This window comes from Centropristis striata, chromosome 23, assembly GCF_030273125.1.
Source record: "Centropristis striata isolate RG_2023a ecotype Rhode Island chromosome 23, C.striata_1.0, whole genome shotgun sequence".
Classification (NCBI taxonomy): Eukaryota; Metazoa; Chordata; class Actinopteri; order Perciformes; family Serranidae; genus Centropristis; species Centropristis striata.
Genome location: NC_081539.1, coordinates 11619368 through 11642116, shown reverse-complemented (window position 1 = coordinate 11642116; position 22749 = coordinate 11619368). Strand labels below are relative to the sequence as shown.

The following is a 22749-nucleotide window of genomic DNA, read 5'->3' as shown; positions in this document are numbered from 1 at the left end:
GCAGAGAGAGGTTTCTGGGTCTTACCTGTCCTGGCATGGCGTTTTCACAGAGGAGAGTTTCATAGTCTATGGCAAAGACCGGAGCATTATCATTTATGTCCAGCACCGTGATGAGAGCGATGCCTTTTCCAATTTGGGTTGGGTCCTCTGAAAGAGAAAAGCAGGAGAACAGAGTCCCTGTTCTTGTCAAAGCTTTCAGCAAAGTTTCTTTTTAAACACTTTATTTCTGCCTTAACTTTTCCTTGATGCACTTGGCCAATTTATGGAATATTGATCTTTCTCATGTGTTTTAATTAATCACAAAGGAGGAGGGGGGGAAAAAAGTGCTGTTGTAATGAAATATGCAGCGTGCCTCCAACAGCTGGCGTCCTTACACACTCTGCTGTGGCTCAGCCAAAGTGATTACACTCGGAGCCGGCCCGGTTGTCGGGGGGGACGGCTGCGTGTGTGGACGAGCCATCTTGCACTGTGTGGCTTCACGCCTCTGTCTGCCTGACACACACTGATGGCCAAATGGCTGCGTCTGAGTGCAAGATGATGATTTAGCCTGGCGTCGCCGCCATCCTGGCCAGAAATGACGCGCTGACATTCGGGCCGGCTGATTTGATGGTGATAAAAAGGACGCGCGGAGCCCCGGGCCACAGGCTTCTTGTCATTGCCGTGGTCCGGCCAGAGCGGATGAAATGTGAGTGACTGCAGCTCAAATGCACAACATCCCTCAACCAAAGAGTCCCCGCACTCTCTTCAGTTACAAAGAACCTATTTACTATAAATACTGTCATCAGGCGTACAGGGCAGTGGATTTTGTAGCCAGTCTGTGAACTCAAAGATGTTTTCAGCTGGAAACAGCGCCCGAGTGTCACTATGTGTCAGAAGCCAGTACCTCATGCATGAGGGACTGTTGTGACATTTCATATGGCTATTATTATATGCTGCCTTCTCTTTGTTGCTATATCAGGCAAGCACTCACACTCGGGAATCAACCAAGTGGTGCGTCTGTGTGCCGTTTTAGATGTAAATAAAAACACATCTTTGAAGCAAAGAGTGATAAAAAGGTTTTGAAGAAAAAAATGAATACCCTTTTTCACTCAGTGTGAAGATGTAAAAGCAGAGGAACTGCCAGGCTGACAGGCTGGTTGTCTTTTTTAACTTATACTGATGTGACGCAGCTGTCGAGAGCGCTGTGCGGATTGTGTGCTGATGATTTTTGTCCATTGTGTTTGTATGATGGCAGTGGAATGACGGCTGTAAAAAAAAAAAAAAGGCACTCGTGTCCTTCGAGCCATTGAGAGATGAACAGAAAAGGCAGGCGGCACTTCTTCACATCACATTAACATAGTTCACCCGTGGGTGAGATCGCCCACCCTTAGTCAGCATCTCGTCCCCACGGCTCAGGGACACGTGGAGGTCAAAACGACCGTCCTGTGTGTGAATTAACATTCCCCGACAGCCCTACAACAAACCCAACAACGGTATTGCCCTCTGCACAGAAGGCTGTGGGACATTATGAAGAGGATAACAGGACAGGACTAACAAGTGACCGTTCGCTAAGGCCCGGTGGCAGATTTACCGTTTGAAAGTCTCAGTGATATTTGAAACAATGGTTCAAATAGAGAAAGACAAGAAATGGTTTCCCATTTCTAGCCAGCGACCATCGATTTTGCAGACTGAAGTGACAGCTGCTGCTTGTATATTGTATCAGCTGTACCTGGCTAATTAAGCTAACATTTTAAACTCCATTAGTTGGTTGAAAACTAATTCAGAATTCGGAGTGTATATATACAAACACAAAAGCTTATCTTATATAACTTTTTTGGAATAGGGGTTGTAAAATGTGTGCTTGGTGGCTTCATGCATGACCCGTAAATAAGCTAAATTGTCTTATTTTGCCCCCGGCCTTCCTGTTTGTGATTCATGGAAATAAACAAACAGTTTTGCTCTTGCAGTGCAACTAGCAAAAAAAAGAAAGATAGGGTTCTAATTTTATCTCGACATAACCCTGTTATGTAGCTTACAGCACTTATATACATACTTGTATTTTCAAAGGGAAAGTTTGTTTTTCACATTTAATGTTGGATTATGATTCCTTCAGCGCTCATCGTTTCAGACGTTTTTACCAGGAGCCGAATTATCCACAGAGGTCTCCTCCTCTGCAAAACAAACTAACCCGGTGATCAAAACCAGTAACAACACCTAATAAAGCAGTTTAACTTTATAAATCAAAGCTTCTGGTGGACAAGTCCTGGAGGGGTTAGGAGCTGAGCTGAAGCTAACGTTTGCTCTGCTTGTTCCTCTGATAACTTCAGATGTTGGATGACTAAAGGCATCATTTGGTTAAAATATATCGTAAAAACGGAATAAAAAGTAACACTGAGGCATGTGCAAAGGGGATATGATGTCAAAAAAGGACATTTTAATGCAGAAAAGTTCCATATTATACCTTTAAACTGCAATTTTAAAAACTTACTCCAAAATGTATGTGGTAAGCAAACAAAAAACTCTTTGGCCAAAGATGTAACACTTTATCACTACACTGGGTATTAAGCTAGTTGGCCAGACATGCCAACAATTACCTTTTCACTTTCACAGTTTTTTTGTAAAGGCTAAAAAAGGCACTACCTCCTTCAAACTATAAAAAAGCTCTTACTACAAAAACCACCAGCAGTTTAGTGAAAAGTCAGCTCTGACAGTAGATTTGAGAGTGTGTGTGCTGTGAGTAAACTTACGGCTCTCGATGGCGAAGATGGTGAGGTTATGCACCAAGTTGACCTCTCGGTCCAGAGGCTTGGCTGTGCTGATGACCCCACTTAAAGCGTCCACGTTAAAGAAGCGCTCCAAGTCTGTGTTTCTGTCAATGGAGTACCTGTAAAAAAATAAAATAAATAAATACACAACCATGCACATGGCATACACACTTTTAAAAAAATTGCTTTTTGATAGTGCTATTGATTTGACATTTTACTCTTTCTTCTACTTGTGAGAACAGATTGTGATATTTTTTCTTCCATCAAACTGAGCAGCAATCGCACTGAAGATTTTCAGTGGATACAGAGAGAGAACTTTAATCAATCATCAATGAATTGTGTTCAGTCTTTATAGATTATATAAGATGTTTTTCAATCTCTAAAGTACAAATAATTAACACGAAAGCGGACTTTGAATTCAGAGACGCAGCAGAAAGTTGGAACTTGATACCATGAGTGAAACAAAACCCTATTAAATTTGGATCAAATTGAAGTCTGTCTGCTTGTCCCTCAGCACACAACACTGATCAAACCCTCTCAATACACAGCAACTCGTATTTCTAGAGAAAATTACAACTTCAATTAGCCTACATCCAAAGGGTATTATTGCAATGTAATTTGACTCTTGTGGCTGCATTAGTTCCACAATAATTTTAATTTCAACAGATGTAGTGAAATATATTGCAGACGCTGATAACAGTCACAGGAGCAAAAAGAGGCAATTTACAGCTACAATGCTGCAGTAATTTGATTTTCTGATTAAGATTACTAACAATCCTAACAGACCAAGCATGAATACCATACAATATTCATTCAATTAATGCAAAATAGTTGGGGATCTCGAGTGACACGGCACAGATTGGCAACGTGAGTGCTTGTTTTGAGTCCCAAATGCCACGACACGAGTGTTGAGCCTTGACCCTCCTGCAGGAATGCCCTTCTCTCGTTCAAGATGGCATTTTACTTTTGCAAATGCTGCACTCCTCGGCCCTCCCACCATCTGGCATTGTCTTTTAGCAACAGCCGCATGGGGGACTTTCGAGGGTCCACAGATTCTGTGTTTGCAGATAATGTGGAGGAGTTGAATGGATTATGAAAACATTTGTCTTTTTTGACTTGATTTGGGAGTACTTTGGACTCTAAGAGCGCATTTATTCCCTGAGACACAGCTCTGGAACTTAAACTATTTTCTGAATAAAAGGACAATGTATGAGATATGTACAAAATGTTAGTTTATAAAATTGTAAAAATGAACTTATATTATTAAGAAAATGTGAAGAAGTAACAGTAGTTGACACCTAAAACTAAAATTTAGACCCTCACCCAAACTGAGATTCTTCATTTAAGAGAATGTTGCAATGGATAATTCCCACAAAACTTATGCTGCTTCCTGGTGGCGAGCTGGGATCCAGGATCCAGGATAAACTAAACCTGCTGTATCCAGCGTCTTTCTTAAAAACGCTGCTCTCTCGTCAACAAGCTGGACAACATGACATTGTGGATAATCAAACAAAGAACAGATAGCTGCATTATGGTGAGACCTGGCTGCACATACATTATATCTAACTTAACTGAGTCTTGCAGCTAGCAGGCTGCATCATCTACCTTGCAGACACCATACACCCGACTCTCCATTGCATGCCTTTTTATCTTCTCTGCCTGGCTGTTGCTCTCTGTGCGCTCTCATCTCTGCTGAATTGAGCTAGACTCTCCGTTCACCTGTCCATTGTAACAGTCTCTTAAATGCAGAATCTCAAGTGAGAAGTAGGTCTTAATTCTAGTTTGGAAAGTTTTAAAAAGACATTACAAGATTTATATAGCCTATCTAACTTTAACTTTACTCAATCTTGGACAGTCATCACTGCAATCATGTAAAAAAACAACTATTTTTTGGAGCATATGGCCATTTCTTACATACTACCACTTTATAGTGAACTGTGAGTGAGGGAGTAGCATGAGAAGAGAGACTTCAGTTGTTGAAATGGCAGGTGGGCAAAAGGTTACCTGATGGCGTTGTTCGAGGTGTCTGGGTCATGGGCAGAGACTCTTCCGATTGAGGTGCCCACTCTGGCGTCTTCTGAAACATCCATCTTGCTAAGCGGTGTGGAAAAGACGGGTGGCTCGTTCACATCTTCCACCGTCACCTTGACTGCCGTCGTGTCACTAAATGGACCCAAGCTCAAAAAGTTGGAGTCAATATTCCTGTTCGTGGCCTCGATTCTCAGAGAGAAGCTGCTTTTTGTTTCAAAGTCCAGAGGCTGGAGAAGAGGAGACAGAATACACAACATATGTGAGACACTTTTCTTGTCAAAATCAGAGAGGTAGCACAAAAAAAAGTTCTTTGTTGAAAGTGTACTTTAAAACTACACTGCTGTGGCTGCTTCACATTTCCAGTCAGTCAAGGGTAAAAAACGGTTTATATTTGGATGTAAATCTGTAAATCATTTATACAATGCGGAGATATTGATCCCAATTAAGCATGTGGATTCTAAAGACCAATTTTAATTTAACACAAAGTTAGATTTAAACAAAGTCATTTGCTGATGGATTATTGTTACTTTGTGCTGTGTAAGCAATCATATTGATTTTCAGAGCATCATAGTGAAAAGCATTCAGAAATAAATGCTTTTGAAACATTTTGTCATTTTGTCCAGCTTATCGAACTCCCTTTCGCAACATATAATATACTGCAGGCGAACATTGATTTGACACTTTCATTGTCAGTGACTCTTGTAATTGTCTGAGTTTGGTGCAAAACAAACAAAGGATCAAATTGGCCCATCTGACATAGAATTGCTAGTGTCCAACAATGGCTCTGCCTCTGCCACAAAAGAGCTGCAGCAATGAACTGTCACATCCATGTGGCCTGAGGAGCCTATTTCAAGTCCTCTGAAACCATGAAATGTAAAGTGTGAGCGCCGGAGCGTCCAAAAGTGAGGCAAGAATGTGCAACAAATTTCCTGTGTAAATGAATAAGTGCCTTTGTTTCACATTTAACTTGAGATGTTTTATTTTATTTATGTAGGCGGATATCAATGATATTATTTATAGCGTTTTGGTTCTCATGGTGGGAGGAGTGTTTTTTTAAGTGATAAAGTGTCTCTGTTCCCTTCATTAATTCTTAAAGTGATCTCTATACATTCTTGTGTTAAGAGGAAGTCTGGAGCTGATTTGGTAGAAAACATATGAGTGACCATGGTGTGTTTACTTCCATCAGAGGTGTTGGAGTTAGTCAATGCTGAGTTGTCACTAGGGTTGTCAAAAGTAGCGATACTCAAAAAAGTATCGATACTAAAACGTTGTATCCGGATATATATCGGATACAATACTCATTTTCAAAAGAACGATACCCCCAGCCACAGCATAATTGTTATTGTTTGTTGTATTAATTTAATTTTTGCACTACCTCAGACCTGAAGCTTGTTATCATAGTTGCAGTTTCTTTTTGCACAACTGTTTTTTATTATAAATATTTAACCTGTGGTTCTGTTCATTTTTACATGTTGCATTTTTCTTGTTGTTAAAAATATTTCTGTTAAATTTTGGGGTCTTTGTTTTTATCCTTGTGGTATCGAAAAGGGTATCGAGTATCGAATATTTTCCTGAGTATCGTACCGAGTTGAAAATTTTAGTATCGTGACAACCCTAGTTGTCACTAGTGATTATCACCGGATGGAAAAGTGCAGAGAACATTTTGAAACAGGGTGAGATGGTTAAAAAGGAAGAAGAAGAAACTAGGCGAATAAGTCCTTAACTAAACAAGCAGTGAAATGTTATCATTTTATATATATAGGTTGTTATATTTATCCATTCTTGTGTGGGCACCACCATGCTGTGCTAGCGTACTGTCCAACAACCACACATCCAAATAGGCAGAAGAACAAAGCTAAGAGTTACTCTATATTTCCTCTGCTGCCAAATCCAATGAAAAGACCAAAATCAACAATGCTAGAGTCTCTTAATACCTTCTGACTCCCCAGCCTGCCTCTGCACTCAGACCCATGCCCATTCATCCCCACTATATACTGTGCACAAATATGGAGTTTTTCTTTCAATAAAAACGCTATGAATGATTTACACATACACATACATGCACTAATACTGCTCATTAGTTTAGGACTTTCACAGGAAAGGAAACTATACCAGTACAATACCAGACACATCTATGCACTATGAAAAAAGTAATAACATGATGCTTTAAGATTAATTAACTTAACATATTTTTCCAGGGCCAGTCCTTGAACAATCTCAAAAAGACCTTCAATCATCAATATAATGAGCATTATGTGAATGAAATGAAGGGCAAATGATTACAATGAGCCTGTGCCGCTATATTACCCCATTATCTATGTATGTATGTATATATATATTTACTGTAGGCTACTACTACTACTGTCTCATGGAAAAAACATCGATCATCTGTGCTGGGAATTTTAAGTTTGATGGTCTTGCAGAAAGAGTTAACTGTCTCATTGTTCCCATTGGGCTAAATTAGTGACAATTACGAATATTTCTCAACTATAATTCATTCTAATAGGTTAGTTACACAGCTACACAAGTAAAACTGAACAGAAATCGATGTATTCATCATTAAAAGGTGAATATTAGACTGATTTTTTCCAGTGATGTAGATCTGTGCTACAAGTAAAAACCGTCTCACACAGAAAATAATCTGCCACGTCTTCCATATTTATGGAAGTTTAAAATAATTCTGTATGTTGTGTTTAATGTTAGTAAGGCTCTCTTGAAATGAAATGTTACCCAGCCTTGGTATAATAACATGTTAGCTTCTGGACAAAATAATAAGCACATAAATGTAGCTTTCACAGTCACAGTCAACATTCAGTAGGAAGGAAAATTGCACTAATGTATTTCTTTGTAAGTGATTGCAGGTATATAAAAAGGAAAAAGTTAACTGTATGTGGAAAAGCATAGAGCAGTTCAATCTAAATTCCGAGCAATATTCAATGCCACACCAGCTGCTCAAGTACAGGGCTTTACCCAACAGCCGGAAAATTTTGCCCTATGTCTCACTGACTTTCAGGAGGGAGGGTGTAGTCCCATTTTATGGGCAGAAAGTCAGGGTACAAAGGCTTCAGTTTCTGACAAAATAGCAAAGGCTCCCTTTGTTTTTTATATTCTGTACCTTCAGCAGGAGGATGACCCCGTCTTGTGTGTTCTCGTCTGTTGTTATGTTGAACATGCCAGGCCCGTCGCCGTCCATGATCCTGTAGTCCATCTCTGCGTTGGAGCCAATATCAGCGTCGGCCGCTTTGATTCTGGCCACCACAGATTGCACCGGCAGCGACTCCAGCACCGTGTACTGATAGTTCTCTGGCAGAGGGAGGACAGGAGCGGATGCTGGTAATGGATGTGCTTATTTCACCACCAACTCACCTTCAAGCAGCTCAGCTTTTCTTATACCCCCTTCAGCTTTGATTCAGCTGTGTGGTTCCTCAATAAATTCATGTTGCATAACAGGGACAGGCAGCAGTAGTGACACAAATGGAATAAAGCAGTTTGCTTCCACTTCGCTCCTGCACAGGCGGCGGGGAAGGCGATAGAAAAGTAAAATATGCAATTAAGAAAGTAAAGACCAATTTTAGTTGTCACATTTCTGCGAGTTTTACAGCTGGAAGAATCTATTTAGCAAACATAGAACTCTTTAAATGCTGTCTGGGTGTAATAGGCTTTTCCTTGGACCAAAAAAAACCCAGAACTAAGCAAAAAAGAAAAAAAAGGCAGTCGAGTCATTCTCAGATCACTCTGGTACCTTTTCACAGGATGAAATGTCCACTTGAAGATTCTATTACTATGAAACTCTCCATTGTGGACCCTGAGCTTTTGTCTGACCCTTCGGATTTAAAGTACTCTTATAAGAATAAAGAAGGGAATCATATTCATAATCATAATCTCCCGAATCACCATGGCAGAGCTCATTACCAGACCTTTCTGTGTTCCTTACAGTGTCTCCCTCAGCCACCGTCTAAATGCTAATCTGCCTGACATTGTTTGCCGCCATGTAATCTTTATAATGGCTTTTTAATTTGCCGTGGAATAGCAGCTCTTTAAAAGACCGAAGAATTGCTTTCCTCCCTCCGATTTGCCCCGTGCACCTACCTCTTTTCCCTTCCTTCCCCGCCCTCCCCTCCGCACGTCCTCTCATGCAGCTAACCTTGGCTTCTCTTCCCTCGCTCCTTCCAAGGACCAGCCATAGCTCCTGGACTCTCTATCAGTTCTGATGCTCCATAATGGCCTATCGATTCTGACCCATGACCCTGTGAGCACGACAGCAGGAGCAGAACCCCAAACTCCTCCAATGTCTCTTTCTTCCCAGCGTGACAGCGCTGGGTTAAAACAGCATTGATGACTTGTTGTGCAAACTTGAACCTTTCTCCCCTCCCCCAGGGGCCTGCAAATTGACTCTGCTTCATGGCAGTCCAGTGGCGAGTGCACCAGCCAGACAGTTGTTGGGCTATCAGCGGTAAACCGATTGCCGGCGCTTCGGATTATCATGAGAAGCACTGCATGCCTTTGAATCTTAAAGCTCGGCCTGGAAAACCATTTGCAGCCCGTGAAATAGGCTGACAACAAAAAAATGGAGCCTGATTGATCCTGGTATCCAACGCTGAAGCAGCCTCCCGCTCTGATGAAGAGTAAAGCAGGGAGGTGCACACCTTGCAGAAAAGGCTGCTTTTTAATTTAGTCATAAAAAGTCAGAATATTTACTGAAAATACAAAAGCAGCAAAGTTACGAAGATGAAGAGAGAATGGCGTTAGGAGGGCGGTTAATATACCTGTAGAAAACTGATGAGATACATTTTAATGGTGAAGATTTAATGAGCGTATTTTGCTTATAAGATTCCTAAGTACTTTCTGTTCAATGTTATCACAAATTACAGGAAAAGTGTTATAATAGCGAAGGAAATATTTTCAAGTGAGTTCTTTCTCTAGTGAAATACCAGCCAAGTCTTTTTTGTTCAGCTGTATTCATTGCATACAGTACAAAGTATGCCCTCATTTGGTTCTTTGAGTTCAAGTGGTTTTCCAGCGTTAATAGATCTTTAAAGCCCCACTCAGCTGGAACAAAAAAACATGCAAATGAAGCAAAAAGCCGGTGGTTTCATTGTGATTGCTGAGTAGCTGTTGAAAACATGGCATGCACTGTACATGACAAGCTTAATCGACCCTGCGGGGACAATCAGGAGCAGCAGTCTTACTGTGAGTGAACCGAGGCGGGTTGTCGTTGACATCGGTAAGTGTTACGGTGACGGAGGTGGTGCCGGAGAGGCCGCCCATCTGGCCCACCATGTCTTTGGCCTGGATGACGAGCACATACTGGTCCCTCGTCTCCCGGTCCATGTTGGGCAGAGCTGTCCTGATGACACCTGAAGAGAGAGGAAGACAGAGGGGGACAGGCTTAATTAAGACATACTGAGAGGGGTCTAGCTGCAGAGCTCCAGGTTAACACCCCCTACTCTGTTCAGCTTGTGATGTCTGAAATACAGTCATGGATCCAGCCATTTTCCATGGTTTTCTTGATGTTAATCAAAATCATTATCAAGAAAACCATGTAAAATAGCTAGATATCAGCTCTTAAATTAAACTCTTATGAGCTATTTTTGTTGTTATCATTGTATTTGTCTAAACAAATTTACCTTTAGTTGTACCAGGCATTAAAATGAAAAAGAAACTGAAGAAAACAAGGGTAGTCGGAAAATTTTTAGGAGTAGGCCAGAGAGGGTATGCTAGCATGCATTAGTGTAAATCAGCCACCTGAACTCCAACAATAATACGAAGGGGAAAAAATAAACCTTAATCTTTCTATTTAAAGCCTAATCCCTATAAAGTAAGTTAATATAATGTTAAGCAGCAAATAACCACATTTTTTGGAACCTTAAGCGTTTGCAGATGTTGACTAATGTGAGCAAGCTATGCTACTTTCCATTAGCGAACAACGTTAACATGAGCTGAAATGATTACATTAATCTTTTTGTATTTTTTCCAGTTGTTGTTTTAACGGTATAGCTAGTACATTGTACTTTTAGCTAACTACTCCGTTTATCCATGACTTTAATCTAACTTTTTTACTGTTTATCGAGCACTTGTAGTTATTTTAAGCATGTCTCTAATACGTTTAGCTAAATATCAATACTGTTCCTCTATTACTTTTTTACTGAGCTAAAGGTACTAGATATCAGTTAAATAGTTAACCACCAAATATTTCAACTGTTTATCCGTTATTTTTAATATATTTTGACTGTTAATCTAGTACTTTTAGCTAACAATAGCAACTGTTAATCAAGTACTCTAAGCTAACTATTAAAATAGTTGATCTAGTAGCAAACTACTTCAAGTGTTTGTCCATTATTTTTAATCTAACTATTAGAATTTGCTTGCTAGTTTAATAGCAGCACATAGTGATCAGGTGACAAAACCGAACTTTTTTAATTCAGTAGTAATTTCTATTTTTTTTTATTTATCAAATTAGTTTAGCTTAAAACCTTTAAACAATAGGAATCACTGTTTATAAAAGTTATGTTTCTGTTACTTTCATCTGTATTTTGCTTGTTCTTCTTCTTCCGTCAATGGGGAACTTACTTCACCACAGAGTAGCCTCCAGTTCCCGGCAAGTGTTTTAATCCAAAGATATGAAAAAAGCTTCACCAGTACCAAACAAAAAGTGTCTAAATGACATCAACAAAATTATACTTCCTGCCCTGAAATTATTTCAACCACCCAGCTAGTTGACAAGTAGACCACTCAAGTACCGGCAGGCTCTATTCATGTCAGAATGAATAGTCTAAAAATATGAATTCAGTGTTGAAAAACCTGTTCACTTCAACCCTTCAAGGAGTGATTACAAGAATATGTGACTTGAGGTTAATGGTTAGATGTCCATCATGGCTTGTAGCTTGTTTACACAACAGCAACGAATTGTGACTCTTACGTGCCCTCAAATGTGCTGTCACTCCAAGTGGTTTAGTAGTCTGACATATGATGAGGTTAATGCCGAGACGCTGTCAAAAAAGTGAGCACATGCAAAGGGACATTTTTGCCGCCAGGGGAGGCATTATCTGTCTGTCCTCCTGTCATGATTGATCTGTCATCAGAAAAGGATCAGAGATGTGACAACGCTGGCATCAAATGACTGGTATTTATCTGTTTGCACCTGAGCTGCTGTATGAAAGAGCTACTGTTAAGCCGAGATGTGGTACACATGCATAATGTTCTAAAATGCTTCAAGAGAAATCTTTTCATTAATGGTGATTTTCTAATCTTAACTTTATCTATGGACTGCAAAGATGATAATACCAGAAAAATGAACGCCGCGCATTTAAATGCAAAGAAAAAGCGTCCTAATCCCTCAAAAGCAATCACTGTTGCTTTCAAAGTTAATGACTTACCACACAATGTGTTTCGTTCATTAAATGGCACTTATTAAAGATTCATACGGAACATGGCAGATAACTCATTAGGAAACACACAAAGCCACAGCACACAGTTCCCTAATAAATGAATCATTTTTTTTAGTTGCTTTATCGCATTCACAGACTGATGAAGCAGATCAAAGCGGGGCTCTTGCTTGGAGTTCGCACCTGAAGAATTCCTCATAATCCTTTAAATTACCCAGAAATGTGACATGTAATTGAGGTCCAATCTCTCAAGGAAGAAAAAGAATAAGAAAGGCAATATTTATTTGCTCGTTCGTGCATTGTAGAATTCACAATCAGCTCTGCCCTTGACGAGGACTGTGTTGGTTTTAAATAAGGAATCACCATGAATGGATTTCTGATCAATAGCGCATTTAAAGTCTGCACTATGTATTTTAGCTTTCTGTGCTCTGTTTTGACTGAGCTATGACTCTAATAAAGACAGGTGCTGATTATTTAGTGAGTGCTCAGGGTTCATTTAAAATGCTACATTCACAAACCTATAAGCAAACTATTGTCGAGCATTTCTGAACATTGAAAGGCTGGTTCTCGTAGAATAGTAAAAGTACAAACACACACACAAACACACACTTGTAGTATTTGCAATTAAGCTTGATCAAAGAACAAAGGAGGAAGGGCAAACAAATTAAGAAAAGTAGGTCAAAAGACTTCAAGGAAAATGAAGATGCTTTTTGACCGTCAACTGCGGGTGTACTTGAAAATAAACAATTCCATTAAGTGTTTAATTTTCTCTCTCTGCCATCCTTTATTAATGTCATTACAGTCCCTCCAGCTGAAAACTGTTATTGGCTGCTCTAAACTAAATGGCTCAGTTAGCTAAATTATAGTGAGCTGTCCACTTTCTTTTCTCCAAAGTCCCTGCCAGTGGGCTTACAGTGGAATGACTGTGGTCAATAAAGCAATAATCTTTAGTTGTTGCTCTGCAAAATATGCCATTTCAGTCCTGCATCAAATAATGAACAGTGGGACGTTGTCATGCAGCAGTGGGGGAAAACAAAGCTGCCTTTCTCTCCTTTGGTTAAGCCTCAACGACAAAGTCAAAACATGTCATTTGTGTCTTTTTTTTAATGCTTTTATGCTTTTATGTTGAGAATTTAGGCATCTATCGCAGTGCTGTGGATACTCACTCATCTGCTCCGTTTATCCCTTACATCCATCCTCCATCCATCCTTTCATCGCTTCTCTGTTGCTTCTTGTGTAACCTCGTAGCCAATTAAAGAGCACCACCACTGCTCGGGTGCCTGCTGCAGCTACACCTATGAACCCTGTTTACTTGAGTTGCATTAGAAAAGGTAACTTCAAGCCTTCAATCCAGTGAGGCCCACATAATACTAACTAGAGACAAACAGAACAAAACTTTTTTTGTTCTCTACTTCATACAACACCACCACAGGGACAAAGCATGCATGTCTAGACTTGAAAGAAGCATCTTTAAACATTCAGGAGAAGCAAAGCCGAGAAGGAAGCAGGATAATGGTTGGATTATAATAACAGCTGCAACGGATGGCTCCTAAAAGGTGAAATAAACTAGAAAAAGATGTTAAGCTCATGCAGCCAGCAGTGAGACAAATGAATGCTCTCACTAAACCATAGATAGGCTTCACACGCAATTGATATACTTATTTAATATCAGCTTGGTGTGTTGGAGCCAGAGAGACATTGGCTGTGGTTAATGATGCCATGAATCCTGATTCCAGCATGCTAAAAAAAAAAAAACATGTGTTTCCTCCCGCCTGGCCAGAAGCACACATACTTCTCACCGAGCGACGCTGCTAATCCACACGCCGATGTTGCGAGACTGTTGTTTGTCTGCTGGGTGCCAGCCCCTCGCTCTCTATCTCTGTTACCCCGTGCGGCGCTAGTGTCATTCCTGGGGAGAGGCGATGATTAAAATCCTTCTGTCGCTATCACGGCGTGGCCTCGCATTGCGCCGTGACTCCTTGCCTCCGGTGCAAAGCCAGACGCATTGTAGCCGTGCATTTATCTAGCTGTCTCCACACCACTGGCGGCAGACGGGTGGGCCATGCTCCCTGCTAAAGCCCAGATACTTGACATTTGTCTTGGAAGGAGGAAATAAAAGTGCAGACTTTGGAGAAACCCTCTGGCTCTGCATGCAGCTATGAGAGGTACTGATGAAGGTGATGAACACTTAAACATGAAGGGTGCAGTATGTGATTTGCTGAACCCTCAGGCGGTCCACTTACAAAGAATAGATCCCATAACACAAAAACAGGCCACACAAACAGGGAATAAAACCTTCAGCTCAGGTAGTTTATTACTGAGCGACATTCAGGCATCACGCTCTAATCACGGGTCACTATGTCTGCTCAGTGTGAAAGGGCCACAACACAATGGTTATAGAGTTCTATAACAAAGTGTTATACAAACGTGCCACAGGACAAGGGATCCATTTGTGTTGATTCGTTGATTCGTGTGTTGCAAACATCCAGGTGGTTGTGTTGTTGTTTGTGATTAGAATTGAAAAATTGCATCTCCCTCTCTATATTACAGGAGGCAGCCAGATTTATATCTAGCCTTCAGCTGTAATGTTCTCGATTTAGTGCGCTCGCCACCACAAGGGTCTCGTACGGAGCCACAGCAGCACACGCTTTTAAAGAAGAGGGTGACGGAAAGCACATAGGGTTTTTAAAAAGGCCACCCTAATAACTTAATCACAGCGAACCCGTCTCCTCCTGACCTCTGCGTCATTATTCCACATGTGATGATTACACAAGGATTTGGACCTGGCCTTTCCCTTCATTTTCCAGTGTAATTAGATTCTCAGGCTGAGAAGAGACAAAGCTCGGCCCGTCCAGGCTCCTCTCACCTGAGAGCCTGTCATATTCAGATGTCATACTCGTGTCGCTGTGAGAGGCAAACCGTGTCACATCTTAAATACCCCCTTCAGAGTGTAATTAATCCTCTCATTCAGGCACCTGGCATTTTCTACTAACTAAATTCTTCTCTTGTTATTCCAGCCATTGAGGCTTGTGAGCATGCATGCATGCTTAGCAGTGTTAATGTGCGCGGATAATTGTCTCTAAAGGACTTGCCATATCGCCAAGGTGTACGGAGCTGGAGGCAGCTGTTCAAACCTCCTTGAGCTTGCCATCAATTAGAACGCAGTCCTTAACAGCGTTTACGATTTCAGCTTCACCTTCAAACTAAACTACAAGCTATCAATCAATATATATCACAAAATACTGACTTAACCGAGCACCTTTGGGTGCAGGAACGTATGTATTTCTGCAGACATTATGTATTTCTTGGAAGTTATTGGAGCCATTCGGGATTAAGTACTTTTCCCAAGGGCACCTTGTAGATTCAATTTGGGATTAAGAAGCAGAGTAAAGAGACTTGTTAGACGAAAGAGAGCCAGGATGCTACCCACCTAACACCGGGTCACACGGATCCTCCTCCCCCCCTGACCATTAGCCCTCTGCCACTTAATCGCTAGCGCAGTATTGCAGTGTGAAGCTTAGAGTGTATTTCAGACCAGCCACTCTGTCAAAGTCACCCTCTGCTATGGCCCAGGCGTGTGCTGCAAATGGGACTAATTAGTAACTTGCAAAGACAGAAGCACAACGCTCATCCCGCCACACTCAATCCTGGCCTGCTGTCTAAAGCGCGGTGTGTCTCACCCCCTGAGTGTATTCTGTAAGATACATGGTATTGACAATATGTTAAAAACTAACAGTTAACACACACAGTGTGGTCCCTTTCACAGCCAAGACGACAGACACAGTCTTTAACACCTGCAGAAATTATATTTGAACCAAGAATCTGACGCTTTTGTGAGAAAAAACACAACAAGACTTATCTTAAAAACAGCCTTACTTTACCTGGTACGACCAGGAGCTTATGATAGGTCATGTCATAAAACTTTATATATCGAAATACTACATCATGAGCTGATTTCACAACTCTTCTATTCGTGTTCTACGGATAAACATTTCAATGGTATAATCATGAAATTAAAACAAGCACCTCACTCAAGAGAATCTTGGAAAATGACTCGGTGTGTGCTCAGGTTATTTCCCTCAACACAAACACTAATTACACCATCAATTTGGTGTCTGGCTGGCCAACAGATGATGTGTGTCTCCTCCAGGTTTGACTTCTGCTAAATACCAGCCACTGTGGAAACATGGTGGAAAGAGCAAATGCTAAAATGTAGTGTAACAGAGTAGTAGTAGTGTAACAGCCACAAGTTTATAAGTGTTGTTTAGTAGCTGTTTAAGAAAAATATCGATCCACTTGACTACTAAACATATGAGCTTTGGTGATACTGTAAGGATTCTCAAAAACACTGAGGTGGTTTTTACCTAAAAGCTTAAGTGCAAAGGTATTTGGCATCAAATGTACCAAAAATAAAAGTACTTCTAATACAGGATGGTCCGTTTATAATATTACTGGAATACAATTATTGATGCATTAATGTTTCTTATCATTTTAATGTTGCAGCATTTGAACTACTTATAAACTGGTTGGTAATTTAACACAATATTTTCACATGGGAGACAATTAAAAAATAATAATTTCAACCTCAAACTCTATAACAATATAATTAATATTGTATAATTTGCATGAGAACAGAATCTGCAGACAACAAGACAAGATTTTGGTTGTGGAAGAGTTCTGATTTTGGTTGGTTATCCAAGTAGCTTTGACCAATCAATCAAACTTTGTTTACATAGCAATTTTCATACATAGAAATGTAACACAAAGTGCGTTACAAAAAATAAAAAAAAAACAGATAGGGGTGCACCGATGGGAAGCCGCTGAAGGACCCAAAGGGCGAGCCCGTATGCTTTAGATAAGAAAACAAGATAAAAAGTCAACTGCTATACAGGCATTTAGCGTCGTTGCAACTGACATTTCTATAAATCTTTCTAAATTCTTATGTGGTGGAAAATCTGAAAAAGTAAAATGGTGTCAAAATGCAAACAACTGTCACTCTCAAGATCTTAGGACCCCGAAGAGGTATGAGGTTAGTTTTCACAGTAATCTTGCATATTTAAGTGTGTTTAAATAAGTTTTGGATATAATTAAACTCAGTATTCATGCTAGCAAGGTTTGATACAAACCTAGTTAGTTAGCTAGTTTTGCTCAAATTAATACTCTTGTATTTCTGTTTTAAGTCTTTGAAAGAAGAAACACAATTTGAAAGAATTGTGTTTCTTCTTTCAAAGACTTAAAACATGATCATCTGAGAAGTAAACTACACAAAGGACTGTATGCTTTAGATAAGAAAACAAGATAAAAAGTCAACTGCTGTACAGGCATTTAGCGTCGTTGCAACTGACATTTCTATAAATCTTTCTAAATTCTTATGTGGTGGAAAATCTGAAAAAGTAAAATAGTGTCAAGATGCAAACAACTGTCACTCTCGAGATCTTAAGATCCGCTGAATGACGCTTTAAGCACACTGACAGTTCAATAGAAATCAGACTGACACCAGACGAAGTCTCATCCACCATGCTGCTTGTTTCCCAGTATGTACGCTGGGCCGAGCGGCGTGTAGCAGAAGTTAACTCTGGTTAGCGCCACAATCTATTCTAAGAGAACACAGGCCACTTACAGTAGGCAATCATGAGCCATTAAAGCTTTTGAAATATCAACCATGGGGGTTTAAAGAATCCACTTAGCTTAATGAAAAACACGTCAGCAGCTGAGGCTATGAAAGTATGAGCTGTGGTCATTGAGCTGAAGGGCTCTAAGAAAAACATGATATGAGAGTAATGGGGACTTTATGGGACAGACTTGCTGTTTGAACATCACTTAAGTAAATGTCTGCTCTTGCTCTAATTGGTATTGGTGTCATGAAGTCCCACTTGAGACTCGTCGATGGGTTCAAGTGTTCTCGCAAACTTTGTTAAAGATCATTGAAGAGCCAGAGGCAAGCGGTTAAGTTTCTATCACCCCGTTTGGCCACAACATGATAAATGAGGCCCATTTTCACTCCTTCATGGTGATAATTTTAATTTAATTTACAATAATAAGCAGCAGAAAGTGAGATAAGTTGCTGGTGGGTAATTTGATCATATTTGAAGTGATTTTTCCACAAAATGTAAAATAAATTAACCACAAATAGACCAATATATACAAAAAAGTTTAGGAGTTCATAAAAGATATAACAGAGTTAAAAATTGATGACACAACAGGATCCTTCTTACAGGAAACCAGCAGAGCATTTTTTTTACCAGCATAAATTTTTATTTCCCCAAGGTAGTTCTTCTTGAAAGGTAACTAAATTAAGATGAAGACGAAGCTAACCGGGCGAACACCTTCTAATATTTCTCTCAATTACAGCTGTGGCTCGACTTTTTCAGGGAGCAATATAGTAGGAAAAAATCTAAAAAGAAATCTGTCAAAAAAAGGAATCTTCCCCAAACCAACAGAGACTTGGAGACAGTAACAATGCTGCTATAAAAGCCAGCAGGATTTCCCCCCCGACACACAACTTGCTGTTCTATAAGCCGTGTTTTTACACCAGGTTGTTATTAAGGTTACTCTTGTCAAACAACATGTCTTCATGCTTCCCTGCATCGAGTCCCACACGGAGTCACACCTCTCTGACAGCCATCCATGCTGTTCACTTCTGACACCAATATTGCATCTCATAACCATGAGATCCAATCACTTTCTTACGTGGACGGAAAGAGAGCCAAGTATAATCAGTCGTGGTCAGGAAGAGATGGGCAGCAGAAAGCCGAGGCGCTGGCAGGGACCCAAGGGCTGTGTCTGGGTGCACATGCAGGTTTGTGTGTGTGTGTGTGTGTGTGTGTGTGTGTCTGCCTCTTGTTTGACAGGTTAATAAACTAGCTCTTGTCCTACAGAAAGAGTAGCAATGTGGGATTTATCTCTGAGCTTCAAGTTTTACGCTTAAAGCAACTTTCCATTTTAACACCTGAAAAAAACAAGAGAGGATACTGTTTTTTTTCTTATAACACATTGGTAGCAGGTGGGGTTCAGTGTGTTGCTCCAGGACACATTTGGAGTCAGGGATCAAACACCAAACCTATAATTAATGCCTGACGCACTCCACACCACCGCAGCAATCTCGAAAGCAAACGGCTATTGATCTGATGGTGATTTAGCCTCCTCTGGGGGTAACAGACAATATTTCTGGGATTTGGTGTAAACGGGCCAAGACTTCCTCTCCATCGTCATTGTTTATAGTCTGATTAGCAAAATAAGAGTTGACAGATGATGTCTTTGACTAGATTTTTTTGCACAATTAGTCGGTTTATATTGGATATATGAATGCAGAAAAATAAATAAAAAAGCCATTGAAATGTGAAATGGTATTCAGACGACATTCGATTGGTTACTTGACTGCATTTTGCTCTCCAAAAGGATTATACCTAGTTCTTGTTTTACGTTTCAACTAGGGATGGGCGTTTGGAAGTAACCTGCCAACTCCATTATCTATCTGTAACGTTAACGATCAATTAATCAATTAATCACTATGTTTTTATATATACTCCAGTATGTATCAAAACATGCATCCATGGACAAAATAAAAGATATATACACACAATACTATGCAAAAGCCAGTTTTGAAAACTGACGCTTTTATTTTGAAAGGACAAACCGTAAAGATAACATAAAGATAAGTTCATTATTTTATGTTTTAGCCCCCGAAGAGGCATGAGGTTAGTTTTCACAGTAATCTTGCATATTTAAGTGTGTTTTGTGTTTAAATAAGTTTTGGATAAAAATTAAACTCAGTATTTATGCTAGCAAGGTTTGATAAAGTAAGCTAGTTTTGCTCAAATGAATACTCTTTTATTTCTGTTTTTTATAATAGTTATTGCAACTTTCAGTTTGCAAACTGTAGCTTTATCCAACTTAATTCTCAGCTCATTGGCTTATTCACGTACGTCCGTAGAACTGAACGCTCGGCCGTGTTTCAGTTCAGTGGGTACTGATACGCATTTCACACACAGTCAGTTAAAAATTCAACGTGATCGACCAAATTCTTAACGACCATTAATCGATCATTGATTAATTATTCCCATCCCTAGTTTCAACCGCCAGAAGAACTGTCTATCTTTCTATACCCAGGGCTAGAATTTAATTTGTGCAAGACACTGATTATGTGGCGTCTTATCAGTGAAAATTTCGTCAATGTTTTAGTCACATAAGATTCTGAGGAAAATCTTGCAGGTCGTCTGCATGAAGTGAAAATTTGGTTCCTGGTTAATGAAAAAGCACTCCCATTGCACAAACCCATTGAACGTGACCAGTCCAGCATCAAACAGCACATTTGCCAACATATTCATCAGTTGGCAACCAGCTGATGAACAAAGTGGATTATTAAGATGCTAAACAGGCAAATATTTCCCTCAGTTGTTGGAGACTAAAGCTAAAAGGAAAGTGATGGTTGCACTTAAATCCATAATATGGCCAGAAAACATCGCTGTAAACTGAGTTGTTTAGGCTAAAAAAAAACCCTTAAACAAACCCACTTAATGCTATGTGTTTAGACCCAAAAGCTGATAAAATTAACATATTAATTATATATATTATATTACATATACTTGGAATCTATGGGGTCGGAAAGTGAATTACCTGAGAAATGATTTAAGATCACATAAACTTCTCTGGTTTTACAAAATGAACATGAAGTGTAATTGCTTTGGTCCAGTCCTTTTGCATCCATCCACTCCGCCGAGTTAACTGATTTGTCAGATATCATGATATTAAACTGTGGTCTTGAGCTTAAAAAGCAATCGACCCAATGTGCGCCGCAGGGGGACTAATGATTAGCCAATCAGGGTCCAACACTGTTGTCAAGCTGTGCATTTACATTGATGGCACATCTTCTTAACATTTACATCCTAAAATGTTAGAAAACCAGTTTGTTTGCATGGTTATTTATCAGTGTTGAGTTAATATGCTGTTAGATTCAGGTGGATGCATTAGACTGCAGTGATTTGTTAGGTTAGAGTGGAGGCGATGTCAGACTGAAGATGAAATGGAATATAACAAATTGCCATCTGATATCAGAAATGTAAAACAGCCATCTGGAGTGATATGGCCTGTCTTAGGGAGAATCTGGAAAGTTTGCAAAATCAGCCAAATGACCAGCTATTTTGGGCTTGACTGGTAGTTAAAAAAAGGACCAGTTATACCAACACCCATGGATGTCTGGTGCTTGATCACCAGCTGAATTAATTGCAGGAAGGTACCAGAAAAACATTGACGCACAAATTCTCATCTTAAGGAAGGTGATCATAGCTTTTTAACATATTAATTAGTCCACAGAAGTTTTAGCTTCTAAGCAGCCACGAGGAATCACTTAAAATCAAAGATTTACAGCCTCAGAGGAGTCCCAGTGGAACTGTCGGAGCTTAAGGAGCATCTATGAGGAACTTTTTTATTTAGAGTGTGTAAAACATGTAAATGTTCGCCCCAAAACATGGGAACACGGAAATGCTCCCTAATGAAAGCTCCAGCGTGAGGCTTCATTAGTCGACGTTCTCCAGAAAGTGAAAAACAACACAGAAGTGCTGTGAAACTGTGCAGACTTCAGAGCTAAGCGTGCTGAAATCTTGCTGCTCACAACATCTTTTCCTCTTTAGACACCACATCCATTATGCCAACACAGAATACAGTCATTTCCTTTCTTGTGATATACGTTCATTTTTCTTGAATGCTCCGTTTTCTTCCGGTGGTTAGGCTTATTGAATGTTTACTGTGAACCTTACAGGTCACGGAGATGTTGTTGTCGAGCATCCCTCATATTTCTGTGTCTGCCTGAGTGTGAAATATAACCGACATAAATCCCTGCATTGCAGTGGCTTTCACCAGTTCATGAATTGGAACTACATTCATAAAAACCCCGACGTGTTTGTGTGTATGTGTTGCTCTCCAAGCAGAGGATGAAGCCTAATATTATGGGATGGCCCATCTTTTTCTGTTTTCTTGCAAGAGCGCTTTGCATGAAGTAGCCAGCCTCGGCAGGGCAGTGGCTAATGAGCCAGCGATGAAGATGTAGCGAGGACTGCCGCTGCACTTCTCAGGATAAAACGCCCCACAAGTCAACAAACTACCTCACATCTTATCTAGCAGTTTTTATTTCAGATCCTTTTTCTCTGGCTTTGAATAGGTTTTTTCTTCTGATTACTGTGTTATCTTTATTGCACCAAGTGAGGAAAGTTGGAGATAGAATTTGGTTGTCAGCTGCATTCTTTGAAACTCAGTTTTTTAATTTTTTGATGACAAAATAAAAGTGTCAATTGTGTTTTTATTGTCAGGTGTTTTTGTTTTTTACAGCTCAGTGGCGGAGTCAACTAAGTACATTTACTCAAGTACTGTCCTTAAGTTCAATTTCCAGTTAGTTTAGTAAGGAGTATTTCAATTTTTTTTACTTTATTTACTATTACTTTCTTATATTTAAATTGATAAACATAGTTATTTACAGGTTCAGATTATCAAAACAAAATTAAGTATAAATCAACATACTTTAGAAGCTATAACGCCATTTATAAAGGTAATTAAAACCAACTCTGACATTAAAGATAGGTACATTAATCTACCAA

The 22749-nt window shown here is 39.8% G+C and overlaps 1 protein-coding gene across 2 annotated transcripts in view; it reads right to left on the bottom strand.

The window, feature by feature from the left end:
* The window catches only part of LOC131962029 (cadherin-7-like), a 193360-nt gene that overhangs the window by 34293 nt on the left and 136318 nt on the right, over positions 1 to 22749 (bottom strand). For both annotated transcript variants that reach the window (XM_059326979.1, XM_059326978.1), the window contains 5 exons: positions 9965 to 10132; positions 7891 to 8078; positions 4749 to 5002; positions 2727 to 2863; positions 26 to 147 (listed from right to left, as the gene is read on the bottom strand). In XM_059326979.1, coding sequence (XP_059182962.1) covers positions 26 to 147; positions 2727 to 2863; positions 4749 to 5002; positions 7891 to 8078; positions 9965 to 10132 — 869 coding nt within the window. The remainder of the gene's footprint in view (positions 1 to 25; positions 148 to 2726; positions 2864 to 4748; positions 5003 to 7890; positions 8079 to 9964; positions 10133 to 22749) is intronic.